The sequence below is a fragment of the Eretmochelys imbricata genome, chromosome 13 (assembly GCF_965152235.1).
Source record: "Eretmochelys imbricata isolate rEreImb1 chromosome 13, rEreImb1.hap1, whole genome shotgun sequence".
NCBI classification, from domain to species: Eukaryota; Metazoa; Chordata; order Testudines; family Cheloniidae; genus Eretmochelys; species Eretmochelys imbricata.
In genome coordinates, this window is record NC_135584.1 from 2056492 (window position 1) to 2081331 (window position 24840).

Consider the following 24840-nt stretch of genomic DNA (forward strand, 5'->3'; position numbering starts at 1 on the left):
TCCTCTTCAATTGCGCCATCAGGAGCAACACATGCACATGTATGCACCAGAGATGACTTGAGGCAGGAGCTCTACAAAGGATCCATAGAACACAAGAGAGGAACATAGCAGAGGCCATTTCCAGGGATTTATGGCTAGAGATCCTTTCCTTTTCCTGCCCTTTTCAAGGACTGCTAGGAGAGCAGTCTCTGCAATGGATCCATAGTCAGGACTCCCATTGGTCTTGGTCATTAAACCAGCCCCTCACCTTCCAGTGACAGGATGATTGAGAGAAAGCCAAGCAGAAATGAAGTTTGTATTTAGATTTTTTTGAGCTGATCTCACCTCAATTGTCCCTCCATTTTAGGCAAACTTGCTGCTTGTTTATTTGATATAAAATATTGAATCATGAAGTTGAGGTTATGTTGAGACTTATGTTAACGTTATCCCACATTATTTTATCCAGGAAGCTTTACTGTTCTTGTAGCTCACATTGGAACAGCAGTAGATTCAGAGAGATCCTGGAAGATTAAGAGGCAACCAGTTTATGAAGCTACTTTGCAAAAGGACATCACTCTTCCGGGGCCTTGCTGAAATTTCTTGCAGACCTCAGAAAAAGCACCCTCAGTTCCTGTTTTCTACATTTCCTGACAGGTCAGCCACAGATTTTTAAAAGGCTGCTGTTTGAAAGCTAGCCAAGCTTACTAAGAAAAATTTGCTTTAAAGAGAGAAGCACATCTTCTGACAAACACCACTGTCTTCCAGATCACGTCTCTATGGCCGGCAGGCAAAGAATGGGTTTGTGCCAATATTTTACTTCTATACGATGTAGAAATAAGGTGGCTGCTTCAACCTTAAACAAAGGGTTTTTTCCCTTCACTTTCGTAATATCAGGAAGGTCAAATTTAGCTTTGTACCTGTTTGGGTTGAAGCCTCTCTCAGACAATGCCGACTTGTGCACTGGAAGTTCTTGGCCTCTAGATAAAGATTCAACACCCACATCCTTTTCACAAATTATTTTTTAATTCCAACTTAATTCAGCTAGTTGAGTGAAGTAGGGGTTTCCCCAAAATGAGTTTTAAACCTCCCATTCCCTTGTCTAATATAAAAGCTATAGGTTTTACCCAGGCTGTCTCCAATTTTTGGTATGTATTGCTATTTAGGATATCACACATATCCCACTCTCCAGCTCCAACCAACAAATACCAAGATCTTCACCCATCCCATCTGGAGAATATACTGTTCAACATTCATAAATGATACGGGAATGGAGGTAAAGAGTAAGGTGGCAAAGTTTACAGAGGATACAAAACTACTATCTTGAGTAGTTGCTGACTGCCAAGAGTTACAAAGGGATCTCACAAAACTGGGTGACTTGGCAACAAAACGGCAGATGAAATTCAATGTTGATATGTGCAGAGAACATACGTTGGAAAACAATCTCAACTATACATATAAAATGATGGGATCTAAATTAGCTGTTACCACTCAAGAAAGATCTTGAAGTCATTGTGGATCGTTCTCTAAAAACATCCACTCAGTGTGGAGCGGCAGTCAAAAAATCAAACGGAAAGTTGGGCATCGTTAAGAAAGGAATAGATAATAAGACAGAAAAGCTCATATTACCTCTATATAAATCCATGGTATGCCCACCTCTTGAATACTGCGTGCAGATGTATTGGAATTGGAAAAGGTTCAGTAAAGGGCAACAAAAATTATTAGGGGTATGGAACAGCTTCCGTATGAGGGGAGATTAATAAGACTGGTACTTTTCAGCTTGGAAAAGAAATGACTAAGGGGGGGATATGACTGAGGTCTAATAAAATCATGACTGGTGTGTAGAAAGTAAATAAGTGTTACTTACTCACTCTCATAACACAAGAACTAGGGGTCACGAAGTGAAATTAATAGGCAGCATGTTTAAAACAAACAAAAGGAAGTATTTCTTCACATACCACACAGTCAACCTGTGGAACGCTTTGCCAGAAGATACTGTGAAGGCCAAGACTATAACAGGGTTCAAAAAAGAACTGAAATTCAAGGAGGATAGGTCCATCAATGGCTATTAGCCGGGCTGGGCAGGGATGGTGTCCTTAGCCTCTGTTTGCCAGAAGCTGGGACTGGGTGACAGGGGATGGATCACTTGATTGAATGTCCATGTTCTGTTCATTAACCCGTGAAGCATCTGGCACCAGCCACTGTCAGAAGACAGGATACTAGGCAACATGGAACATTGGCCATACTGTGTGTCTTGAAAACTTAGGATAAAACATTTTCACAGACCACTCTTATGAATGAACCACTAAAGCAGACTGGTCTGTGAAAATGTTTTATCCTAAGATTTCAAGACACACTAGGAAGGAAAACTGCCCAGTTGTGAGACCAAGGCGCTAACAAGCTAATAGAACAGTAGGATTACCAGATGACCACTAACATCAAGCTTCCCCCTCTCAGGGCAGGAAAATCACCAAAGTTCACCATTGAGAATCAGGCAATGAAGCCCATAAAAAGAAAGCTAGAATGTCAGGGGGACAAAGTGTGCTCTGAACCCATCTAATAACAGCACAAATGCTTTTCATAGGAATACGCCACCATAGTAAAGGAAGCAGAAAACCTTCTATTCGATCATTATAGCTGGCAGAAACTACCCCCACCTAATAAAACAAGTGGCTGCAGAATCCAATCGTGGGCCCGCAAGCACCAATCCTAACTCCCATCCCAACTTTACAGGAATTGTTAATGAGCAAGAAGTGTTGCTAGATCACCCTCTTTCATAAAGCTCTTCCACCATAACACAGGTGGAACAAGACACAGACACTGCACTAATCCTGAGAAGAGTCCTATCACCAGGGAAGGGAGAAAAGCAGAAGAATGCACACAGGCCGTTAGGGATCCTCCACCAACACATAATTTATCTGGATAAGAGCTCAGGTTTTTATTTTAATATTTTTTTTTTAAGTTTTCGAATCTTCATACATCAAAACCCAAAGATGATCTGCAAAGGGAAAAATTAAGTTATCTTTCAAAGATGGAACTCTGAGAATAATTTTTGAATCAATTATACCACCCAACTTGTAAGAAAAAGCAGCAAAGGAGAAGGAAAAAAACTCAGCCATGATTTTACACCTGGCAATTCTAAGCTTAAAGCATCACACCTAAGCTATGCTGCTCTGGAACCCACACCAGTTTGCTGCCATCTTTTGTACAGGTGTAATGAAGCTGCTCTGGAAAGTCAAGCAATTTCCAAAAACAAGGGAATGGCACCCTCTTTTAACCAAAATGCAGTAGGAGTTTCTCTCACAGTGACTAGGTGGGCGGCTGTCATCCTCTGCTCCGTATCACAAGACTATAATCACATGGCAGGCATCTGTTGAAGAGCCCCATTTTGCCAGAGTAGATGTATTGCAAACCATGCGTGGACAGTATTAGAAGACTTCAGTATTTACACATTATGCCTTCAGTGCTGTAGAAGCAATTGGACTCGAGTTTAAGAGTTCCTGCACAAAGGGCCAAGTTATTTTCTTAATTGCACAAGTGTAGATGAGCTGTTTACACTAACGATGGGAATAGCTACAGAATTTTCATTATTAAGCTCAGAAATCCATAGAGCATTGCATAGTGCCATTTTTCTTTACACTGGGTTCTTAAGACTTGCGTAGTTCCAGTCAGAGCACTGTACAAACAATTCCCAGCTAATCCTCAAACCCTCTGAGATATAGCCACATCTTAGTAAGCACAGTAGGGGGAAGAGAGCTATGATCAGAACTAAAGGAGGACTTGTGGCATCTTAGAGACTAACAAAGTTATTTGAGCATAAGCTTTTGTGAGCTCCATGCATCCGATGAAGTGAGCTGCAGCTCACGAAAGTTTATGCTCAAATAAATTTGTTAGTCTCTAAGGTGCCACAAGTCCTCCTTTTCTTTTTGCGAATACAGACTAACACGGCTGCTACTCTGAAACCTATGATCAGAACTAGTTCCTAGCTCCCAGTGGTGCTCAAACCACTAGCCTAAGAGGATCCCCAAGTACTAGTTCAACTTCAGCTAATTCTATAAATGTGTTATTGAGTGCTAACATCAAAAGCAAAAACAGGATATCATTTGTCAGTGCAACAGTGGTCACATTAAATATTAAGACAAATGAGTGATGTAAATTCTTGGCTTTTATTTGGAGCCTTTTAACAGTTACAGTAAGAATTGTCATTGCAAACCAGGAATTTTGAAAAGATTGAACAATTAAGTTAAAAAATCAGAGTGCACACCTGTAAGACACATTGGGTACAGAAAGATAGATATAAGCTTTTGGTTGTTCCATTTTGTTTCACATAACTGATAAAACTAAATCTAAGAAAGGTTGTTTGTTTGTTTTCTGAAATAGTCATTCCAGCAGAAAAGCACTTAACATCTATCAGCCAATGCTGTACCAGGTCAGCAGAGTAGCCACTTGAGTTTTAAGTTTATTCTGGTTATTTTCTTTCCAGCAACGAAATTATAAAAGACTGCCAAAAAAGTCTATGATACAAACTTGTAAATAAGTTACCTGTATTATGGACTTCCAAATTCTATTTATGACTTGTCATTTCTTGGTATATTAGGGAATGATGCAGCAATCTGGAATTTCATAGGACTTTGACTTGCAAGACTGAAAGTTTCCACATTGAGTTGTGTAGACTCATTGGATACCAACTAGACATTTGACTATTTTGTGGTCAAGGAGCACAATTCCAATTATTCCTTCCCCTTTAACCTAAGAGATCTGTTTGCTTTTGGCAGAAGCAGAGGTCAAATTGATCACAGCACAACTCATCTAGTGTCATGGTAAACATGGATCCATCCTTGCTCCTCACCAGGTAGGATCTTGTGATACAGAGGTAAAACCACAATGATCCATAGCACGTAGCTGACTCTTCACAAAATGTGTAAAGCCTACAAATGTAATTTCCTACGGCAGGTCACACAAGCCACATGTTGCTACTTTGCCTTGAGTATGCAGAAGGGATAACAGTGATCTACACAGTTATCAAAAGAAAGATAGTAAGTTTTTGACCTCATACCAAATAAGTAATAGTAGAGAAGATTTTATGTGCATCAAAACCCCATTTTACCAATGCACTTTCACACTGCAGTACTAGTTTTGTTGCCATCAGTAACTATTCCTTAGGATAAGACCTCTATGGACCATTCCAAAAGTCTGCCAGCGTGAATACTGGCAGGACTTTGGGGGATTTATCAGAATTTAAAAAGCAAGACATGCCACATTAGCATTTGTTTCTGCAGAAGCTAGTTAGTACTTGTCTAACATTAAGGCTTGGCTCACTGAAACTAACGGCAAGTTTAACAAGATGACTAAATTAAAAGAGATGTTTGCTCAGAGAGGCCGGTGACTGAACCTAAGGTCAAAAACATGGTATTCTTTTAACTTTGGTGTTCTAGTAATGCAATGCATTAGACTTCATGAGTTAGATACAGAGAAACAGACCAAATGTTGCTGTTACACTGCTCCACTACATTACACCCAAGGAAGGGGAAGCCCACAGTCAAACTATGATTTGTATTCACTGTAAGCCTAAAATACCAAAAGAAGTTCTCTCCCAACAGGATACAGGGGAGCCCCAAGATAAATCAATGCAGCAGTAATTTGAGCAAGGAATGGAGCTATGATTTGAGGATGAAGGCCAACGTTGCAAGTAGTGTAGCTTCAGACTGAAAATACCAGGATCCTTTGCTTAGTCTAATCATATCCCCAGAACATGACGACTCCAGCAGACATGACACTCTTGAAATACAGAACTTTATTTAGAAACGGCTTAAAGTAGAAAAAACCCTGTCAAGAAAAATCCAGGTGGAATATGGTTTTTCAGTAAAATGGAATTTTAGGGCAACAAAAGTCTAGAAGGCCACAAGAGAAATAGCACCACTGCAATTTTAAACAATGGCTAGTTACTTGCATTTTATTTTATTTTTGGCATTCACTGAAATTGGGTTTTCCTCTGAACTTCACAAAGATTCATGCACTACACAACAGTTACCATAAAATGCTCGCCTTCTACACACATTTTAGGACAAGCTACGACCAGAAACAAATGCATACAAGCACATCAGGACTGATCAGACTCAGGGTGGGTGGATCATATGTCCTGTGGGATCTTGCCAAACACAAACAGCAATGAGAGGAACTTGATAGCAAAGGAACGGACAGTTCAAGAATAAAGTATCTTAAATATTAATATTAAAGTTAGTCTGGGTACTGTATTTTCTGCAGCAACATTAGCTTTTCTATTAGCTAACACATTTTTTGTCCCCAGAAGGTTACTGTACTGGCAAGTATCACTATTAAGATACACCAAGAGCTGAGGAAGACTTCCCAACAGGCACAAAATAGGTAAAGCCTCAACCCGCTCACTCCCTTTAATACAACAGACACTTGCATAAGGCAGGTTCTGTTAGGTCCATTGATTTAACCAGTACTCTAGGACGGGGGAGAGAATGGGAAACAGAAACAAACATACCAGAAAGGACACCACAAAAATAGAGGGAGACAGGACAAGTAGAAAAATGATCCAGAGAGTGAAGTGAGAAACTTTTGAAAAACCTCCTAGGCAATACGACTAGATACATGTTATTTCTCAGAAAATATAGTTCACGGGTTTGGCAAAGTTGTTAGTCACAATGTCAGAGAAAGATTTAGCACTCAAGATAATTTGTACGTTTGTCTGAGCTCTTCATACTCCCTCCCAATCTTATGATGGGCAACATTAAAGCCTATTTTGTCATTGAGAACTAACCACTTAGTAAGCGACTTTACACAGGGATGAAGTTTTATTTTACTAGCCCCTTTTGAGTAGTCACATTGCCACACAAAGCCTCCCAGACAGCAGTGTAACGTAGACACTTTCTTACCCCATTATGAAGCACATAAAATCTCCTGTCACATCACTTTATAATTTGGCATATGGAAGCATATTTTAAATACTCTTAAGGCATTTTTATTAGAAGTTCTCTGCCGCAATTTCACATTAACTCAATCTTTCAGTGAGTCAGTCATTAGTTTCTCTACTACACACTCCACCTCAGTAAGATACAGAAGAAAAGACTTTCCACAAACCAATGTTTAACCAGCAACCAAACAATTCCGCAGCAAGCTTCAAAATATTCAACCTCTTGTTCCCTAAATATACCAACTAGATGTTAATACTGTTCTGCTATGAAGTGAAAAAGAGCTCCTAACTCAAACCCATTGGAAAAGAGTAAAACTTCTGCAAAGTGCACTTTAAGAAGAGGTACTTTTTGCTTACGAAAAGAAACCAGTGAGTCCTCTAAGAATAATAAAGTGGAGTATTTTACAGTTAAGCACATGATTTGGGGCAAAGAATTCTGATGTTCCTGCTCTGCTGGTACAGTATGTGGACTGTTAATACTCTTCTTGTTCCTCTTGTGGTGCTCCTTCGTCAGGTATCACAAAGCCTTCCTGAAGGGGGGAAGAAAGAATGTATTAATGGAAGCAGATGTCAAATGAGGCCCACTGATCCAGCTGGTTGCACGTACCCTTCCCTACAGTTTTACTTGGGATACTGTCAAGGAGGTATACACTCACTTATGAAAGACCAGACACAATACTAGAAAGATTTTCCCTCTCAAATCTTGGATCCAATTGTCACGGAATTTCAAGTATTTTTCCATTCAAACTGAAACTCCTGCGTAACCACAAGGATACTATCTAGAGCTTTAGTACAAAAGATGCCTGCCCCAAAGCACATAGAAGAAAGCAAGATTTGACACTGGCTTCACGGAAGACTTCTAGTTAGAGAAAATTCACTCGCTTGCCAACTAGTAGTTTATGTAAAGGCAGACTTACATCTGTTGCATAAAGAATTTCCACAATCCTCTGCAACACTGGATCACTCTCCCCTTCGTTCTCTTGGCAGATCAATTCGATATTTCTCAGTTTGCCGAAGTAGAAGTCCCTCTCCTTCTCCAGATCTTCAACAGTAAGTTTCAATACATTGATCTGCCAAAGAGTCACACATGACCATTTCTCCACCAGAGAGAAGTCTGCAAAGCATTTACTCAGAAAGCAAGATTCTCACAGTTCACAAAAAAAGCAGCTTTTCGTGATGTATGAGACCACTTTGGGACTAATCAAGACCTGCACTGGTCTATTACTGAGACTCGGTTTACTTCATATATGTTCTATTTCTGTGCTAGACATCCAATTCACATGAGGGATGGTCCTCTTTGCAAATGTTAAGGGATCACTACTTCATGCAAGTAAAAACCCAACCATCTGCCCAGCTTATTCTTTTAGAGGCTAAATTACCATTTACATGAGGTCAGTTTAGTTTATAACAGTGTGATCCATGACATCTCACACTGACTACTGCAGCATAGCAGCAGCCATTCATAGTTTAACTGCAATGCTGCTAGATGTCTGCAACAGTGCTGTACGATGAAGTATCAGGATGTAATAGATTTAAGTTAGTGTGTCTGTATGCCATGTTGCACAAACATTTGAATTGTTTGCTATATTTCCAAGACCCAGTCATTTCTTAACTTAAATAAAGATTCAGATTAATCTAGAGCACTTTCACTTAACCTGACAGTCCACAGGTTTAACACTCACCTGCTGGATCAGCTCTGCTGATTCATCCTCTACTATTCCTACGGGAGCCTTTTTAACCATTCCAGTGCCAGTTTTAGGAGCTGCTGTGGTTCTCTGAGTAACAATGGGCCTTTGAGGAGCTACAAGGCAAGATGCAGTGTTAATTCTTAGCCTAATCATTTTTAGAACCAAGTCCCCTCAGGAGTTATTTCCATCCATGCTTAGATAGAACAGTGAAGAATTTGAAAGCCAGTGTAATGCAGCAAGAAATGCCCCAAGCTCCCCATGTGAAGTGTCCCTTCTCCCTGGCAAGGGTGTTGGTACCAATCATCGCCATTTTCTTTAAGGAAGAAGCGTCTGTTCTTGCAGCCTTCATTTCTGTGGCTCCCAGGAAACTGTCATCTATAAGAGGTATAGCAATTCTAATGGTTACACACTATCTGACCTGAAGATGCCTGCCATGCCAAACCTACAGATTAAGTGTCTCACATGGAAAAGAGCTTCCTATCCTCCATGAAATAAGAAGTTTAGCACTACAGTGTGATCTCAGGCATATGTATCATGATTTGATTCTGTGTTTTGAGAGACTGGAATCTTTGTGAAATAGAGGAAAGCTATGAACTACCACAATTTAATGCACTGAAATTAAGCAATGAGTCAGTTTTGCTATTTAGGTTATTGAAGCTCTTATCAACTAGAAAGACTTTCGGAAGATCTTCAATGTTTCCTTTACCTGCACTGCCAGAACTGAGAGCTTTCTTGGGTTTGTTCAGTACTGGAGCAACAAGGGTGGGTGCTGGAGCTGTTTCTTGGCCTTGTCGAGCCGCAACAGGGTCATACTCTTTCCCATCATAGTTTGCGTCAAAAAATTTTTTGAACCATTGAACAAATTCAAAATTGTCCTGAAATTTTCCTTTCACTAGTTTGTCCACAGGGATTATCTGGGGAGGGAGAAATAAATTTGTTAAACAGAAGGGAAATATTCTGAGAGTAAAGAGCAAGCTCTACAAAGTCACAGACTGCGCTCAGGATTGTGTAAATTCAATCTCAAGTCTAAATCCAGGGAGGATTTCTCTTATGTATTTAAACGCAGGAGTGGTCAAAGATTTTTCTCCATTAGTTGGAATGGAGAGATAATTGGACCCTTAAAGTTGAGTGGCGACTATCACATCTTATACCATTAGGCAGTAAGAATTTCTGCAGTGAGTTCCAATGTCAAATTTGCTCCTCCTATCCTAAAGTCTGTCCATCTCTCCCTACTCTAACATCTTAACTTCATGCCAAGTCTCACCTGTTGGCCCCCCCCCCCACACACACACTCCTCAACACCCAGTTTTGGGATGGTTCCTCTCTCCCCCAGCGCACGCCACCCTGCGAGAAGGGAGATAGAGAATTATTAAAAACTTGAAGGTCAGTCCAAATGGGCAATGACCAAGGCTAGCCATCTGATGGTTATTCAGTGATCTGAGACATAGCAGTCCAGCCCAGTTCTTACTAAACAAGAACTGCACAAAATAAATAGCAGTCTTAGCCCATTCTCTATATCCGTTCAGTGCACCTATCAATTCACCCTTAGATGAGGTTCCCTCAAAATAAGAGAACATTGAAATGTTAATATTGAAACCTTGTACTGATATTGCTATGCAGTACCTGTTACATGAATAAACTGCACTTTCCATGAACACAAAGATTATTTAAAGGAGGACTTGTGGCACCTTAGAGACTAAAATTTATTAGAGCATAAGCTTTCATGAGCTACACTTCATCGGATGCATGCAGTGGAAAATATAGCAGGGAGATTTTATATACGCAGAGAACATGAAACAATGGGTGTCTGTATGGTAACACCCATTGTTTCATGTTCTCTGCATATATAAAATCTCCCCACTATATTTTCCACTGTATGCATCCAATGAAGTGAGCTGTAGCTCATGAAAGCTTATGCTCTAATTAATGTGTTAGTCTCTAAGGTGCCACAAGTACTCCTTTTCTTTTTATAGATATAGACTAACACAGCTGCTACTCTGAAACCAAAGATTATTTAAACTGTGAAGCATCACTTTCACAGGTCTACTCTACAGCAGCTTGGAATTTGTGGGAAGTAGTAAAACTTGCAGTCCTTGGGACCATCACACCAATTGGTTGTAGCCACGTCTGGCACAAACAGAGCAGGAAGCTCAACTGCAGTACCTCAGAAGATTTGTAACAGTATTCTGTAAGCAAACATGTATGTTTCAGGTAGTGAAACTCATTCTGTTTGTAAGAGCCAGAAATCCAATCCTAGCAGCTCAATTTCCAATTTTGGGAAGTCAGAAGGGTAAGTGCTGTCATCTAAGCTGATGACTGGCAGACACCCAGATGTAAACAGAAATCCAGGTCTAAGCCATAGGGTTCATACAGCTGTGCAGCTGGCAGTACTGATAACTTGAAACTAAAATGTGTGCACCCAAGTGCAAGGAGTACCAATTACAATTCCAGCTTACTTTGTCAACACCCATTCGCTTAAAACCTGCTTGTAGAATCTTGAAGTTTTGAATGTATTCATGTTCCAGCTTTGCTTGAAATTTCACTTTCTTGAGTGCTACAGAACCAGGGAAGAGCATGTCCAAAAACTGACAGTAGGCAGCACCTGCCAATAAAAACAGAATGTTTCCATAAGCCATCTTATACAAAGAGAAGTTGGGCAAGGTAATATCTTTTATTGGACCAACTTCTTTTGGTGAAATAGAGAAGCTTTCAAGCTACACAGAACTCTTCTTCAGGTGTAGCTCAGAAGCTTGTCTCTTTCATCAACAGAAGTTGGTCCAATAAAAGACATTGCCTCACCCACCTTGACTCTCTAATATCCTGGGACCAACATGGCTACAACATCTTATTCAAAGTAAGTCAGAATCAGAGACTCCTGGGCAGACTATTTACTGCAAGAGAGGGGAAATATGAAGGTTATAAGGTGGTCCCTGTTATGATTTGAACCCTTATTACACTGCCTCCATAACTCACTGAGTGAGCATACTCATTGGACATGTAACTAGGATCTGCACCATGACATTACTTCAACAATTAACTCAGTGGGGTTGTGTGGGGTAGATAACCAGTCATATTCGGCTGGGCGAGAAAACCTGGTTCTCTAACTAGTGAATAAATTTGAGATTATTTTAGAAATTAGAATAAATAAATAAAACAAACAGCACTTATCCACAGTTCTTGGTGCCCTGGGAGTTAAAAGGCCATATCAATCCTCACTCCCTAACAGAAATCCAGACATAATAAAAGTAACAAAAAAGCCAGTGCTTCATTCCACCCACCTCAAAGACCTCTCATTCCCTTCCTGTCCCCACATAACTACAATTTATAACTTGGGGGTTGGGGGCGGGGGGGATGAAATCCACTCACCCAGAAAAAAATAGAAATCTTTCCCCAGCAAGTATTAACTTAGATTCTGCAAAGATTTTAATTAACAAAAAAGAAGTTGCCAGCCCTTCCGGTTGGCTGCAGAGGTAATATGTATTTGGTAATAGGTTTGGAAGGTGAACTAGCTACATACATGGGAGGTGCCTATCTTGGAGGGGTTATTTTTTTCCTGATATGCCAAAGGAGTCCATGTCCACATTCACTGGTGACAACAGAAGCCAAATACCCTGAACTGTCATACCAAGACTGGTGGTACACTTTTGTGGAAAATTTGTAAGAAGTCCGTTTAACTGCCAAGAACATGGAATTCATAGAATCATAGAATATCAGGGTTGGAAGGGACCTCAGGAGGTCATCTAGTCCAACCCCCTGCTCAAAGCAGGACCAATCCCCAATTAAATCATCCCAGCCAGGGCTTTGTCAAGCCTGACCTTAAAAACTTCCAAGGAAGGAGATTCCACCACCTCCCTAGGTAACGCATTCCAGTGTTTCACCACCCTCCTAGTGAAAATGATTTTCCTAATATCCAACCTAAACCTCCCCCACTGCAATTTGAGACCATTACTCCTTGTCCCGTCCTCATCTACCACTGAGAATAGTCTAGAACCATCCTCTCTGGAACCACCTCTCAGGTAGTTGAAAGCAGCTATCAAATCCCCCCTCATTCTTCTCTTCTGCAGACTAAACAATCCCAGTTCCCTCAGCCTATCCTCATAAGTCATGTGTTCCAGACCCCTAATCATTTTTGTTGCCCTTCGCTGGACTCTCTCCAATTTATCCACATCCTTCTTGTAGTGTGGGGCCCAAAACTGGACACAGTACTCCAGATGAGGCCTCACCAATGTCGAATAGAGGGGGACAATCACGTCCCTCAATCTGCTCGCTATGCCCTTACTTATACATCCCAAAATGCCATTGGCCTTCTTGGCAACAAGGGCACACTGCTGACTCATATCCAGCTTCTCGTCCACTGTCACCCCTAGGTCCTTCTCCGTAGAACTGCTGCCTAGCCATTTGGTCCCTAGTCTGTAGCTGTGCATTGGGTTCTTCCGTCCTAAGTACAGGACCCTGCACTTATCCTTATTGAACCTCATCAGATTTCTTTTGGCCCAATCCTCCAATTTGTCTAGGTCCTTCTGTATCCTATCCCTCCCCTCCAGCGTATCTACCACTCCTCCCAGTTTAGTATCATCCGCAAATTTGCGGAGAGTGCAATCAACACCATCCTCCAGATCATCTATGAAGATATTGAACAAAACCGGCCCCAGGACCGACCCCTGGGGCACTCCACTTGACACCGGCTGCCAACTAGACATGGAACCATTGATCACTACCCGTTGAGCCCGACAATCTAGCCAACTTTCTACCCACCTTATAGTGCATCCATCCAGCCCATACTTCTTTAACTTGCTGACAAGAATACTGTGGGAGACTGTGTCAAAAGCTTTGCTAAAGTCAAGAAACAATACATCCACTGCTTTCCCTTTATCCACAGAACCAGTAATCTCATCATAGAAGGCGATTAGATTAGTCAGGCATGACCTTCCCTTGGTGAATCCATGCTGACTGTTCCTGATCACTTTCCTCTCATGTAAGTGCTTCAGGATTGATTCTTTGAGGACCTGCTCCATGATTTTTCTGGGGACTGAGGTGAGGCTGACTGGCCTCTAGTTCCCAGGATCCTCCTTCTTCCCTTTTTTAAAGATTGGCACTACATTAGGATTCTATGAATTCCAAGTTCCCTTTTGCCTTTAGTCCTAATGTGTGGTCTAGTCATGCCATCTGCAGCTGTTAGGAAGGGGAAGAATGCAGGAGTTTCAATCAGGCTGCTGTTCCTGCTTGGGGCTCCCACTGTCTCCTCCTGTTATTGGAAAAGAGCTTCTTCTCCCTTCTCCATAACCTTCTGATGGTGCAAATTAAGGTAGGAAAGAAGCGTCTGCAACTGAACCCTCCAGCATCTTTTTCTTCTATTCAGCGAATAACTCCAGTGTCTGCCTCTGCTGCTCATGACATTCCCCAGGAAGTTGACATGACCAGTCAGTTTTCATTGAACAGCAGCAAAGCTGTTTCATCTTGCTTATTTCATGCTGTAGAGAAATGAGCAGCAGCACTGGAGAGGTCTGTTTTCAGACACTGGAAAGTGACACTACGCAGTTAAGAGCAAGTATGCATTTGAAAGTTTTTTGTTGCAATGGTGAGTGGTAGGATCTAAGACCTTTAAAAATTAATCAAGATTCTGCAGAAGCTGATGTAGGTTCTCTCACTCCCCAGGGCAAGGTTCTCATGGAGTTCAAAATAAAAGACACCAGCAATCCAAAAGTCTTTATTCTTATTCTGATTTAAAACCTTGGACACTGGGTAACTCAGCTCAGTTCTTTGATTCTTGTAACTCTGTACTTTTGGTTCTTTCTACCCTTGCTGACCATTTCTGCAGCATCTTATTAATAGCACCTCACTCTCCTTTCCTTCTCCCCCTCCTTTGTCCAATCAGGAAATTCCATGTTTCCCACCTACTGGATGTCCTGCCACTGTCTCATACTCACCTCCTAGAACTGAACTATTTTCTCCTGATCCTCTCCACCTTCCTTATCTACCACTACTTTTCCTGTATCCCATGCTCACAACCTTGGTTTAGTCTTCAACTCTTTTTTCCTTCCCCGTATCCTGTCTCGAGGTCTGTTACTTCATTTTTATCAGCATCAAAAGACACCCTTTTGTTTCAATTTCCAGAACTAACTCCTTTAAAATGTGACTCTTCAGGACCATAACCCTAACACACTTCCCTTCTCTCCCCCTCCAAGTCTATCCAAAACACCACCATATCAAAATCCTCTCAACTCCAACTATATCACCTCAAATCACCTTGTTGGGCTTTGCCTCCTTACCCCATTAAATTAGAGCTCCTTGACCTCACCTTCAAAGTTCTACCAGTATATTTTTCCCATCTGCTGTCCCAGTTCAATCCTTAAACTCCTCCCAGGCCTGCCACCTTACTTTTCTTTTCATCTTTTTAGTAACCAGCTATTCAGAGAAGTTGGTCACCACCACCGCTATAAACAGTGGCCACTATCTAGTTTCCGTCTTTCTTTTCGTGTTGGCATGAAAAGATGCTTGGAAAGTCTACTTCCCGTTGATGAAATCCACTTCAAATCCTTCTTTAGAACTTAGTTTCTCCCAGGAAGCTTCTCCTCTCCACACCAATGATTTCACTTCATTCTCCCTTCCCTGAACTTTTGTCCTATATCTTAAACTATAATCTTCTAAGAGGAATACACCTTTCACATTAAATGCAGGGTTTCAGAGACAGTGTCACAGCCAAGTTATAATGCAAGACAACAGATTAACTCTGATTATGGATTTGTCTATACTAGAATTTTAACTAACCATGTAGTTGTGGCAGTGTAAAGGTGTATCATAACCATGTTTTACAGTCTCCAGCTTTTGCCTATTTTGTTTGACATCAGGGCTATGAGCTGAAAGTTCAAAGCTATATGTTAAGGTAAGAGTGGAGCGTACAAGTCTTCAGCTTCCACAAAGCTATAGAAGCAATCCTTTGCACTCACAACTAAGATAGTTTGGGGTCCAGGGTTAGCAAGCCTCAAATCAAGCAAGATCCAGTGACAGACTACTGGATGCTCTTAAAACCCCTATTCGTGCCCTGTCATCAGCCCTCTTACCTGAGCACAGATGTTCAATCTTTGTCAGGTTCAACTGCAAAGACTCGTTGATCCAGGCAATCATGTCATGTCGACTCAAGTTATCACTGGTCACTGAAGTAGAATACACATTAACTGCCATTTTCTGAAAGATAGAAACCACAGATTAAAGTTTCATACTAAAGTTGTATATGGGTAGAATAAGATCTGCTACAGACTTGACTGGATAGAACAGTAACGTACACCCTGATTTACACCCTCCTGTTGCTACAGAGGGCAGATTCTAACATGGCCAGGGAACAGAACTAGCTGCTGGAAATACCCCAAGTCATGGGAAGCGGAGAGGAATGGATTTAGTATTTTGTGAGAGACGTGGGAGACAGATCAGCAGATGCCACCCAGACTTCCCCGAGCAGGCTTCCACCCGGACGTCTCGGATGAGCTGGTTCAGCCCTCTTGCCCCTGGCCCCGAAGACTGCCGAAGAGGATAGTCCACTACACTGCGGGGCAGGTTTCCTGGTGGACCGTACCGAGTGCAGGTGGCAGGGCTGAGGCGGCTAAACCATTCCGCCGCTGCTCGGAGAAGCCGCTCGCCACCCCCGTCCATAAGCAGAAGCCACCCTCTCCTTTCCCAGTACCAGCCTCCAGGGAAGTCGCCTCAGCAAAAAGCCAGGGCCACTCAGAGTCTCTTTTTCACACCGACACGGGACCGAAGGAGCGCGACCCGCCCGCTCTGCAGGGCTGCCGGACCGGGCAGGAGGATCGTCCCTGCCCGCGCCTAACTCCCGTGGGGAGCGGTCGCCGCTGGAAGCGTCCCGCCGCCGCCGCCGCCGCCCCCCACCCCCGCGGGACGCGCACAGCTACAGACCCCCCCGCCCCTCTCCGCCCCCGGCGCCCGCAGGGCCCGGCCATCGCGGCCCCCGCCGACGGGGCGCTTCACGCGGCCGCCGCCCCCGCCCCCGCCCCGGCCGTTACCGGCCCTGCCCGCTGGGCGGCGACACGCGCCCGGGGAGGGGGCCGCTGCTGCCCCAGGCCGGCCCGTCAGGGCTCAGCGGCCCGGGGGCGGAGGGGCGCCTCAGCCGGCCGCCGGCCCCGCCCCAGCCCCAGGCCTCGCGCCGGGCCTCACGGCCTGCCAGCCCCGCCCCCTAGGCCCCTCCCCGGCCGGCCCGCGGGCCCCGGCCGGCCCCGCAACCCCGTTACCTGCCCCGGCTCTGCCCCGTCTCCTCCGCGTTCAAACCGGCCCCGCCCGCCTGCCCGCCCGGGAGCAGCACGTCACGCGCACTGTACGTGCTCGCGTCACTACCCGGCGTCCGTTGCAGCGAGCGTCGCTTGTCACCTTTCCTCGAGTTGGGGGGGGGAGGCGAGGCGGGAAGTAGTTACTAAGGGGCGGGGCCGAGGCCTCGTTGCTAAGGCGCAGCACGGCCCCCTCCTTGGGTCACGTGATATTATCTAGCCCCTCCCCCGTTGAGGGCGGAGGATTGCTGGGGTCGGTCATTGGGCTACCTTGCCAGACTCCGCCCCCTTCTGGGTCATCCGCCCCCAGCCCCTCCCCGCCCTTCGCTCATCGCTTCCTCCACACGGCTCACAGCCCCTCCCCCCCGGCTCACTGCCCCTCCCCCCAGTCCCTCCCCGCCCTTCGCTGCCCCCACACAGCTCACAGCCCCTCCCCCCCGGCTCACTGCCCCTCCCCCCAGTCCCTCCCCGCCCTTCGCTGCCCCCACACAGCCCACAGCCCCTCCCCGCCCTTCACTGCCCCCACACAGCTCACAGCCCCTCCCCCCCGGCTCACTGCCCCTCCCCCCAGTCCCTCCCCGCCCTTCGCTGCCCCCACACAGCTCACAGCCCCTCCCCCCCCGCTCACTGCCCCTACCCGCCCTTAGCTCATCGCTTCCCCCACACAGCCCACAGCCCCTCCCCCCAGCCCCTCCCCGCCCTTCGCTGCCCCTCCCCCCCGGCTCACTGCCCCTCCCCCCAGTCCCTCCCGCCCTTCGCTGCCCCCACACAGCTCACAGCCCCACCCCCCCGGCTCACTGCCCCTCCCCGCCCTTACCTCATCGCTTCCCCCCACACGGCTCACAGCCCCTCCCCCCCGGCTCACTGCCCATCCCCCGAGCCCCTCCCCGCCCTTCGCTTCCCCCACACAGCTCACACCCCCTCCCCCCCGGCTCACTGCCCCTCCCCTCCAGCCCCTCCCCGCCCTTAGCTCATCGCTTCCCCCACACGGCTCACAGCCCCTCCCCCCCGGCTCACTGCCCCCCCCCAACCCTTAGCTCATCGCTTTCCCCCCCCGGCTCACAGCCCCTCCCCCCCAGCAGCTCATCGCTTCCCCCCCCCCGCTCACGGCCCCTCCCCCCAGCTCACTGGCCCCCCCACCCCTCCTCTGCCCTCCAGTCCACAGCTCATCACTTCCCACCTCCCCCCCCAGCCCCTCCTCTGCCTTCCAGTCTCCCCCACCCTTACCTCATCGCTTCCTCCCTGACTCACAGCCCCTCCCTCCAGCCTCTCCGCCCCCAACCCCTCCTCCTCCCCCCCAGCCCCTCCTCTGCCCCAGGCAAGCTGCCCCCCCAGCAAACCCCGACCATCCTGCACAGAGATCCCTCTAGGTCCCAGCAGCCTCCAGTTTCCCTGTTTGTTTGGCCTGTTGTCTCTGGTGCTGCATAGGGACCCTGGCGGGAACTGAGCTCCTCTCCTCGCAGGGGGAGGGCCAGGGGACTCTAAAGACACATGCACACTTTAGGTAAGAGAATCAGCAACGGCTGAGGCGTTTACTCAGGTTTGTCTTTTGCATAGTGGCCATGTCTCCCCTTACTGCCCAAGCCAGACCTTGGCAGCCCCCAACCACCAAGTAGGACCATGTTCATCCCCACCCAGCCACCCATCCCCATTTCAGGGAGATAAGCCCTTTCCCGCTTGGCCAAAAGAGAACTGGCATGGCTTACCCCGCTCTCTAGGACTGGGGTGGGCAAACTTTTTGGCCCCAGAGCCACATTGGGGTTGCACAACTGTATGGCGGGCTGGGTAGGGAAGGCTGTGCCTCCTCAAACAGCCTAGCTTCCACCGCCATCCACCCCTTCCCACTTCCCACCCCCCCTCAGAACCCCTGACCCATCCAACCCCCCCTGCTCCTTGACCCCTGACTGCCCCCTCCCAAGACCCCCTGCTCCTATCCAACTCCCCCTGCTCCCTGGCCCCTGATTGCCTCCCCCCAGAACCTCCACACCATCCAACCCCCGCCTGCTCCTTAACCCCTGACGCTGCCCAAGAGGAGCAGCGGGCCAAAGCCCTGCCCACGTGGCGGCGTGGCTGCAGGGGAGGGAGGACAGCAGGGGAAGAGCCGTGGGCTAGCCTCCCCGACCAGGAGCTCAGGGGCCAGGCAGGACAGTCCTGCAGGCCGCTGTAGCTTGCCCACCTCTGCTCTAGGAATACATCATCTGCCACTTCAACCTCCCAGGGTATAAAAACATCTGCCAACAGGAAAATAAGGCATCACCAGTCCTCATCACTGGGTACAACAAATGAGTAGCCATTGCTCATCCTCAATCCAGGGCTAAAAGAAATCCTCACAAGATGAAAGACAAGTGTAAATTGTTCTTTAAATCTGCATGGAATCTACCTCAGTACTATCAGTCAATGACTCTGTCTTCCCTGCATTCACATACTCAAACTTCTCATAGCTCCCTAGAAGACCATGTTAGCCTGGGTAGGTGTTAATAGCTAAGGACCTGAATCTTCTTTGTTCTTCAGCCTGTGTTGTACTTTTCACCAGTGCTCTGCACTCACTTTGTATAGATGTAGATGGAGACACAAGATGCCAGGCAGTAGAGAATTATGTCTCCTTGTTGTATGTCTCCATTGTACATATTGCACGTAGCTGGAGACATAATATAGAAAATACCTCATCTTTATGACTACAATGTGCAAAAGCAAACAACAAAAATACAAAGTTTATGCTGCTCCTTGATGCATGTATATTTTTAACATATCTTGCAGTTAGTTTCCCTTTTTTGTTTATCTTGAAGATATGTCTTTGCTCATGTGATATGTAGCACTGTAACGTAAGGAGCATGATGAACACAAACAAGAGGAGTGTTTCTTTAGCAATAACTATTTAGAAATTCCTGTCCAATCATGTGAGTTTCTAATGCTTTAGAGAGCAGAAGGTTCACCAATTATAATTTATATATAGTTCTTTTTGCAACAGCCTTCTCTAGGGGCTTCGCTCTCTAAAAAACAGTTCAGAAAAACAGTTAAAACTTCTAATTAGTATCACAGGCTTTAAGAAAAATAAGGGAAAAGTCTTCAGTCAGGCCAGACCAAATTCTCTGGCAGAGAATTCACAGCCAGGAGCAAAGGCTTCTAGATGACCACAAACATCCCTATGAAGAGAAGTCAAGCTGTAACTGATAAAGTACCACTGGCTTCTTATCCACTTCAGAGTGAGGAACAATGTGGATATGATCACCTCAGCTGGGTGTTTAAGATGCCTGGTAGATAACCGTGTGGGTGTGGTAATAATGCTTCTACTCACATGACAAGAATACTAAGTGGACAGCTAACTAATTTTAAGCACATTTCTTATCACCACCATTTCCCAGCACAGTACTGTTTTTTTTTTTACTTTCTCTTGTTTCTGTTAAAAAAACATTGTCCAGTCGTATAGAAATACTGATTTTAATTAAACTGTGATAAATGTTAAGGTAAACTCAGGGCATTGATCTTTTTTCTTTTCCATAAGAAAAGCAGTAAACTGTTTAGACAAGGCAGAGTTTTGATTTTTCACACTTTGGTACTGGGCCCATTTTACAGAAAACATGAATTATTGCAACACAACAAAAATACAAGCTTGTCGTGATTTTAAAAGATCACCCACAAAAGTTTTGACATTAAAATCCTTAGTCTAAAAAAAATAGCACCAATGAGAGTAAAAGGCTTTTAAGAATCATTAAAATAGAATTCCTGAAATGCAGCTCTCTCCTTAAAACATTTGTATAAACACGTAATAAAAGGCAGATTTCACAGGGAAAAAATATTTTGCGGAAAATTACAATTTTTCATGTAAATTTAATGCCAAGACAACTCTTATTCCTCTTTTCCTTATCTTTGTTTGCTTTCCAAATCTTCTGCATTGTATTTATTAATTTTTCTTTTGATGAGGAAGGGAAGGATATAAAAACTGGGATAGAGAATTCAAAGATGAAGCTGAGTTGAGGTTGTGTGTGTTAATTCAGTCTGAAAAAAGGTCAAAGGCTAAAATAAATGGAGGACTCACATGAGGATTTTGTAATCTTCTTGTCTCATTTGAATTTAAAGTCTCAATTCTGCCATGAGCTCCATGTGGGCAGACTCCTGCAAACATGCAAAACTCTGTTCTTCTCTGTCAGGTTTTGCGGTCCACCCACTTGGAGCTCAGGGACTATAAAATGCTTTCACATTACAGTAAACTAGGGCTGGGATGAGGAATTAGTGTTCTAATCCAGATCCAGAATAGGTTTAGGGTTCAGAGTTTAGCTTTTGTTTCAAGAGTTTCAGACGAGGTAGGCATGCAAATGCATGTGGAGTTACTCCAACTTTGCACACAGAGGCACCCAATTAGCCAGCTGCATGTGCATTAATGCATGCAGACTTGTCAGTTGCATGCTCACTTGAGAAGAGCATTTTGAACACCTGCATCACTTGAAAATCTGGCCCCATGTGTCTCCTGAGTCACATCTATGTAGTTTATGGGCGTGCAATGAAGAAGGGAGATGATAGGCTGCTTCTTGTCCCTGAGTTGCTTAGAAAGAATGGAGGTAGCACATAGGAGAGCGCTGTTTTGGAATCAGTGCATTCTCAAGTGGATGTCACCTGGGAACAGCTAACTGACAGGGTTTCCAAGTGCAACTGGGGAGGAAGTGCCAAGCAGGACTGAGAGGAGAGCATTACTCAGTCTCTCCTCTGTGGGAAAACCCCTGTCTCCCATGGCTCTGACCTGCTTCCCCCTGCTGTCAGTTCCCAGCTGACTCTGGGCGTCAAGAGGAGGCAGGCTGCAACTGTGGCTGGAGGTGGGAAACAATCTGCACGTAGATCAAAAACAGCTCAACACAGGGTAAGCGACACCATGAGAGGAGTAGGAAACATGAGAGTTTTCATCCACTGGAGATGATGCCCTCTTCTAGGACCTGGGAAGGAAATGCACAGGGGTCTCCTGCTATCAAGGCGGGGCAGAAGGAGCAGAGATAGGGATGCTCTCATTTCTCATGGATCCCTGTTAAAGTGGAGGCTGCCCTTTAGGAACACTGCTGAGCACAATGCAGAAAGACTTCTGTTTGCCCAGCTTTTCACACAGCCTGCAAGACTGTATGAGGGGGCAGGCAGATGTTTACTTGGCATAGGAGACAGAGGCTTCTCTTAATTTAGAAAAGCAAGAGATGCTTGAAGGCTGCGGAAAAAATGGAAGCCCTTCCAACTACTATCCAGAGTCCATTGGTCTGTCTAGTGCTCGATCCTTTTCTTAGATGCAATGGCATTTGCTTTCAGTCAAATCAGATATAGCAACACTTAATGCAATTCAGCAAAGCACTTCTATAAGCACATGCATACTATTAAGCATGGGCATAAAAAGTGCTTCACTTCACTGGGGCCACTGTTTTGAGTGAAGAACAGAGCTAGGAGAGGACAGAGGAGCTGAAGTCCTGGACTGTTTCAAAAGCATGGCAATATGCACATGAGGGTGCCACTTTTAGGAGAAGCTCTGCAGGGAAAAAAGTCTGACTTCCCTATCAAAGGGTCCTGTGCCATTAGTAGATCTGTCAGAGAGACTGTTCATCATGGTATATGTACAATATGCAAGCGAGCCCTACACACTGGCTTGCCCGGCCCGTGATTAATGTATTTGATGGTGAAATCTTTGAGTCTAGGCTTTATCCAATTCAGGATCCAGCGAACGCCAGTCAGTCTTGGGAGTTTCTTTCAACGTTTCAAATGTTTGTTTTTTCCAGTAAAGGCAGGAAGTAAGGTGAGACCCTCAGCAAGGCGCTGGGGCAGCAGGTCTGCCATAGCCACCATCACGACGGCTGGACCTGATTGGGACGTTCCTTTCTCAGAGCATGGCAGTGGATTAGACAGGAAGGTTCCCGTGGCGCTAGATCCATATTTAATTGTTCAGCCTGAAGCCAGATTTTCAACCCTGGTCAAACCCAACTCCGCAAAGGGCATCATCCACTTCACAATGGGTAGCTGATTGCACCTGCCAAGGCCGGGGCCATGCACACAACTGGTGCAGGTGGAGGCCCACCTGTTTTGCACACCGTTTTGTGCCTGTGGGCGGGCAAAGGTCAGAGTAAAAATGTGACCCTCTATGCTTCTTAACAGACATTAGCTACATGTGCAGGGATGGCAGATGAGATAAGAACAGTGAGACTCTGTCTGATAGACCGTATAATAAAAACTGACTCTCCCGGGGGAAGGGCGAGGGGTGTTGAGCGTTTACTCCATGGCAGGAGGGTTTCCTATTCTGTTAACACGGGCCTGCTCCAGCCCCACTGTAGTAAGCAGGAAAAGCACCACTGACTAACCCGGGAGAAGAATCAGGCCAAAGCCCAGGGCAAAATTCCTAGGGTGAAATTTTGGCTGCACTGAAGTCAATGGAAGTCTTGCCATGGACTTCAAAGGGCCAGGATTTCACTCCTGGAGACTTAGTGGGATCAGGATTGAGCAGCACTGTGTTGGCAACACTGTCCAGGTTTATAAAACAGTTAATAAAAATAAAGTTTTGCGGTTTTTAAAAAAAAACAGCATTGAACAAGAGCGCTGCCCCTTCCTGCCCATTTCAGCACATTCGTTTGCAAAACGTTAAGAGAACATTTTCCTTTCCGACTTGGAGCCCAAACCCTCCAGAAACTGATGAATGTTTTACCTTTCTAGCTGTTCAGCAGTTCTTAATGTAAAAATTAAAAGAATGTTTTAAAAAGGAAGGAGTGAATATTGGTAAAACTACAGCCAAACACAAACAACAACATTTCGTTAGCTCTAACTAGAACAGTCATTCTATCACCTCACAGTTCAGTTTCAGCTACATTCAGGTCTAGGAATTTCCACATTCTCATGTAATGCCTTAAAGCAGCAACAAAAGTTTAAACACAAAATTAAACTTTAACAAATAAAAAAAATGTAAAAAGCGATTTGGTTCTTGTATCCCGCTTGTTCGTTCAGTAACCTGACAGGGTTCTTTATACCTGTGGCTATCGTTCTGATTTCTTAGCAACTGTTTTGAGAGGCTGGTTCGTCTTCACAAAAGCTTTGTTTCTACCTATTTCAAGTTTGGTTGCAGCACGCTAGCCAGGGGCTTTCACCACCCAGCCTCTGAATTGCTACTTTTCAATTGTACAGTAAAATGGAATGATTAATGCTCTGTGTCTCATCCACCATACCTACGCTCTCCTGGCTGGGGTAAGCTAGCTTCTGTGTTTGGTATTTTCTAAAGAGCGTTGTCTTCTGTCCCTTTGAAAAAGTCACCCTAACAGGTTCTTTGGTTAAGGAAAGTTTCCTACACTCTCCCTACAGGGCCACACTTCCTTCCCAAAGCGTGTGGCTCGGGGGACCATTTCCTACCAAGTAATGGAGCTTGTGGGCCATTCTCTTCCTTCCCTCTCCCACACAGGCAGTTGAGCTAGTGCATCTTTACCAGAAGAGACAAAGGAATCCCTGCTATTCACAGGCAAAATAATCCTTGAGCGGGGCAAACAGGTGCCGAATGACCGGGACGCTCCACGATCTCCCGAGTAGCTTCTGACGTGCTCCACGCCCCATGTTGGACACATCCGTGTAGTGAAGAGGGAAGCCAAAAATCCTGCAGGGGGAAGGAAGAGAGGACAAGCTTTTAGAACAGCCGTTACACTTTGATGATGTCTTGTCCTTGTAGTCACTGGGTTATTCCTGAGGGCCAGAACCCTGACCCTGTGCATCGCCCAAGGCACTGGGCTTTGTGCATGAGTTCTCTGGGTGTTCCAGCGGAGGGATTCCCTCACCCACAGACGGTGAGCAACTGTACAGCTCCTGGACTGGAGGAGTTTTGGCCTGTGGCTCTTTGCAGTAGCACGCATGTAGTCCATGCTCTCACCTATGCCCACTTCTGTGTTGTCATGGAGACAGCACCCCCCTACCCTGTATGACACACAGTTGGTGTGGAGTGCCCTTGCATAGCATCACGGCATTATTT

At 45.3% G+C, this 24840-nt stretch overlaps 2 protein-coding genes across 6 annotated transcripts in view; both read right to left on the reverse strand.

The window, feature by feature from the left end:
• Positions 1–4123: 4123 nt before the first annotated feature.
• MAPRE1 (microtubule associated protein RP/EB family member 1) lies at positions 4124–16958 on the reverse strand. Of its 4 annotated transcripts, none has more exons than XM_077831969.1 (7): positions 16845–16958; positions 15666–15789; positions 11061–11206; positions 9311–9518; positions 8599–8717; positions 7834–7986; positions 4124–7446 (listed from the first exon to the last, which is right to left on the reverse strand). In XM_077831969.1, the coding sequence occupies exons 2-7, from the start codon at positions 15784–15786 to the stop codon at positions 7390–7392; spliced, it is 804 nt and encodes a 267-aa protein (XP_077688095.1). In that variant the 5' UTR covers positions 15787–15789; positions 16845–16958; the 3' UTR covers positions 4124–7389. The 4 variants fall into 4 exon arrangements, with proteins under 4 accessions (XP_077688095.1, XP_077688098.1, XP_077688097.1 ...); XM_077831972.1 differs by having other exon boundaries at positions 16849–16867; XM_077831971.1 differs by lacking the exon at positions 16845–16958 and adding an exon at positions 16287–16463.
• Positions 16959–20299: 3341 nt separating this feature from the next.
• Positions 20300–24840, reverse strand: part of DNMT3B (DNA methyltransferase 3 beta) — a 46788-nt gene continuing 42247 nt past the window's right edge. Inside the window, exons 21-22 of one of the 2 annotated variants that reach the window (XM_077832026.1) lie at positions 24307–24471; positions 20300–22940 (exon numbers count right to left, since the gene is read on the reverse strand). In XM_077832026.1, coding sequence (XP_077688152.1) covers positions 24330–24471 — 142 coding nt within the window. In that variant the 3' untranslated portion in view covers positions 20300–22940; positions 24307–24329. Of the gene's footprint in view, positions 24472–24840 lie in introns of both variants that reach the window. The other variant, XM_077832028.1, reaches the window with a different exon arrangement.

Bases quoted from the DNA above. Each gene is read 5' to 3' on its own strand.
- MAPRE1 (XM_077831969.1), bottom strand. From the start codon at position 15,786: ATGGCAGTTAATGTGTATTCTACTTCAGTGACCAGTGATAACTTGAGT. The intron at 11,207-15,665 runs GTAAGAGGGCTG...TTTTATTGGCAG, and splicing joins GATTGAACATCTGTGCTCAG to GTGCTGCCTACTGTCAGTTT. The intron at 8,718-9,310 runs GTAAAGGAAACA...CTTGCCTTGTAG, and splicing joins TCTCAGTTCTGGCAGTGCAG to CTCCTCAAAGGCCCATTGTT.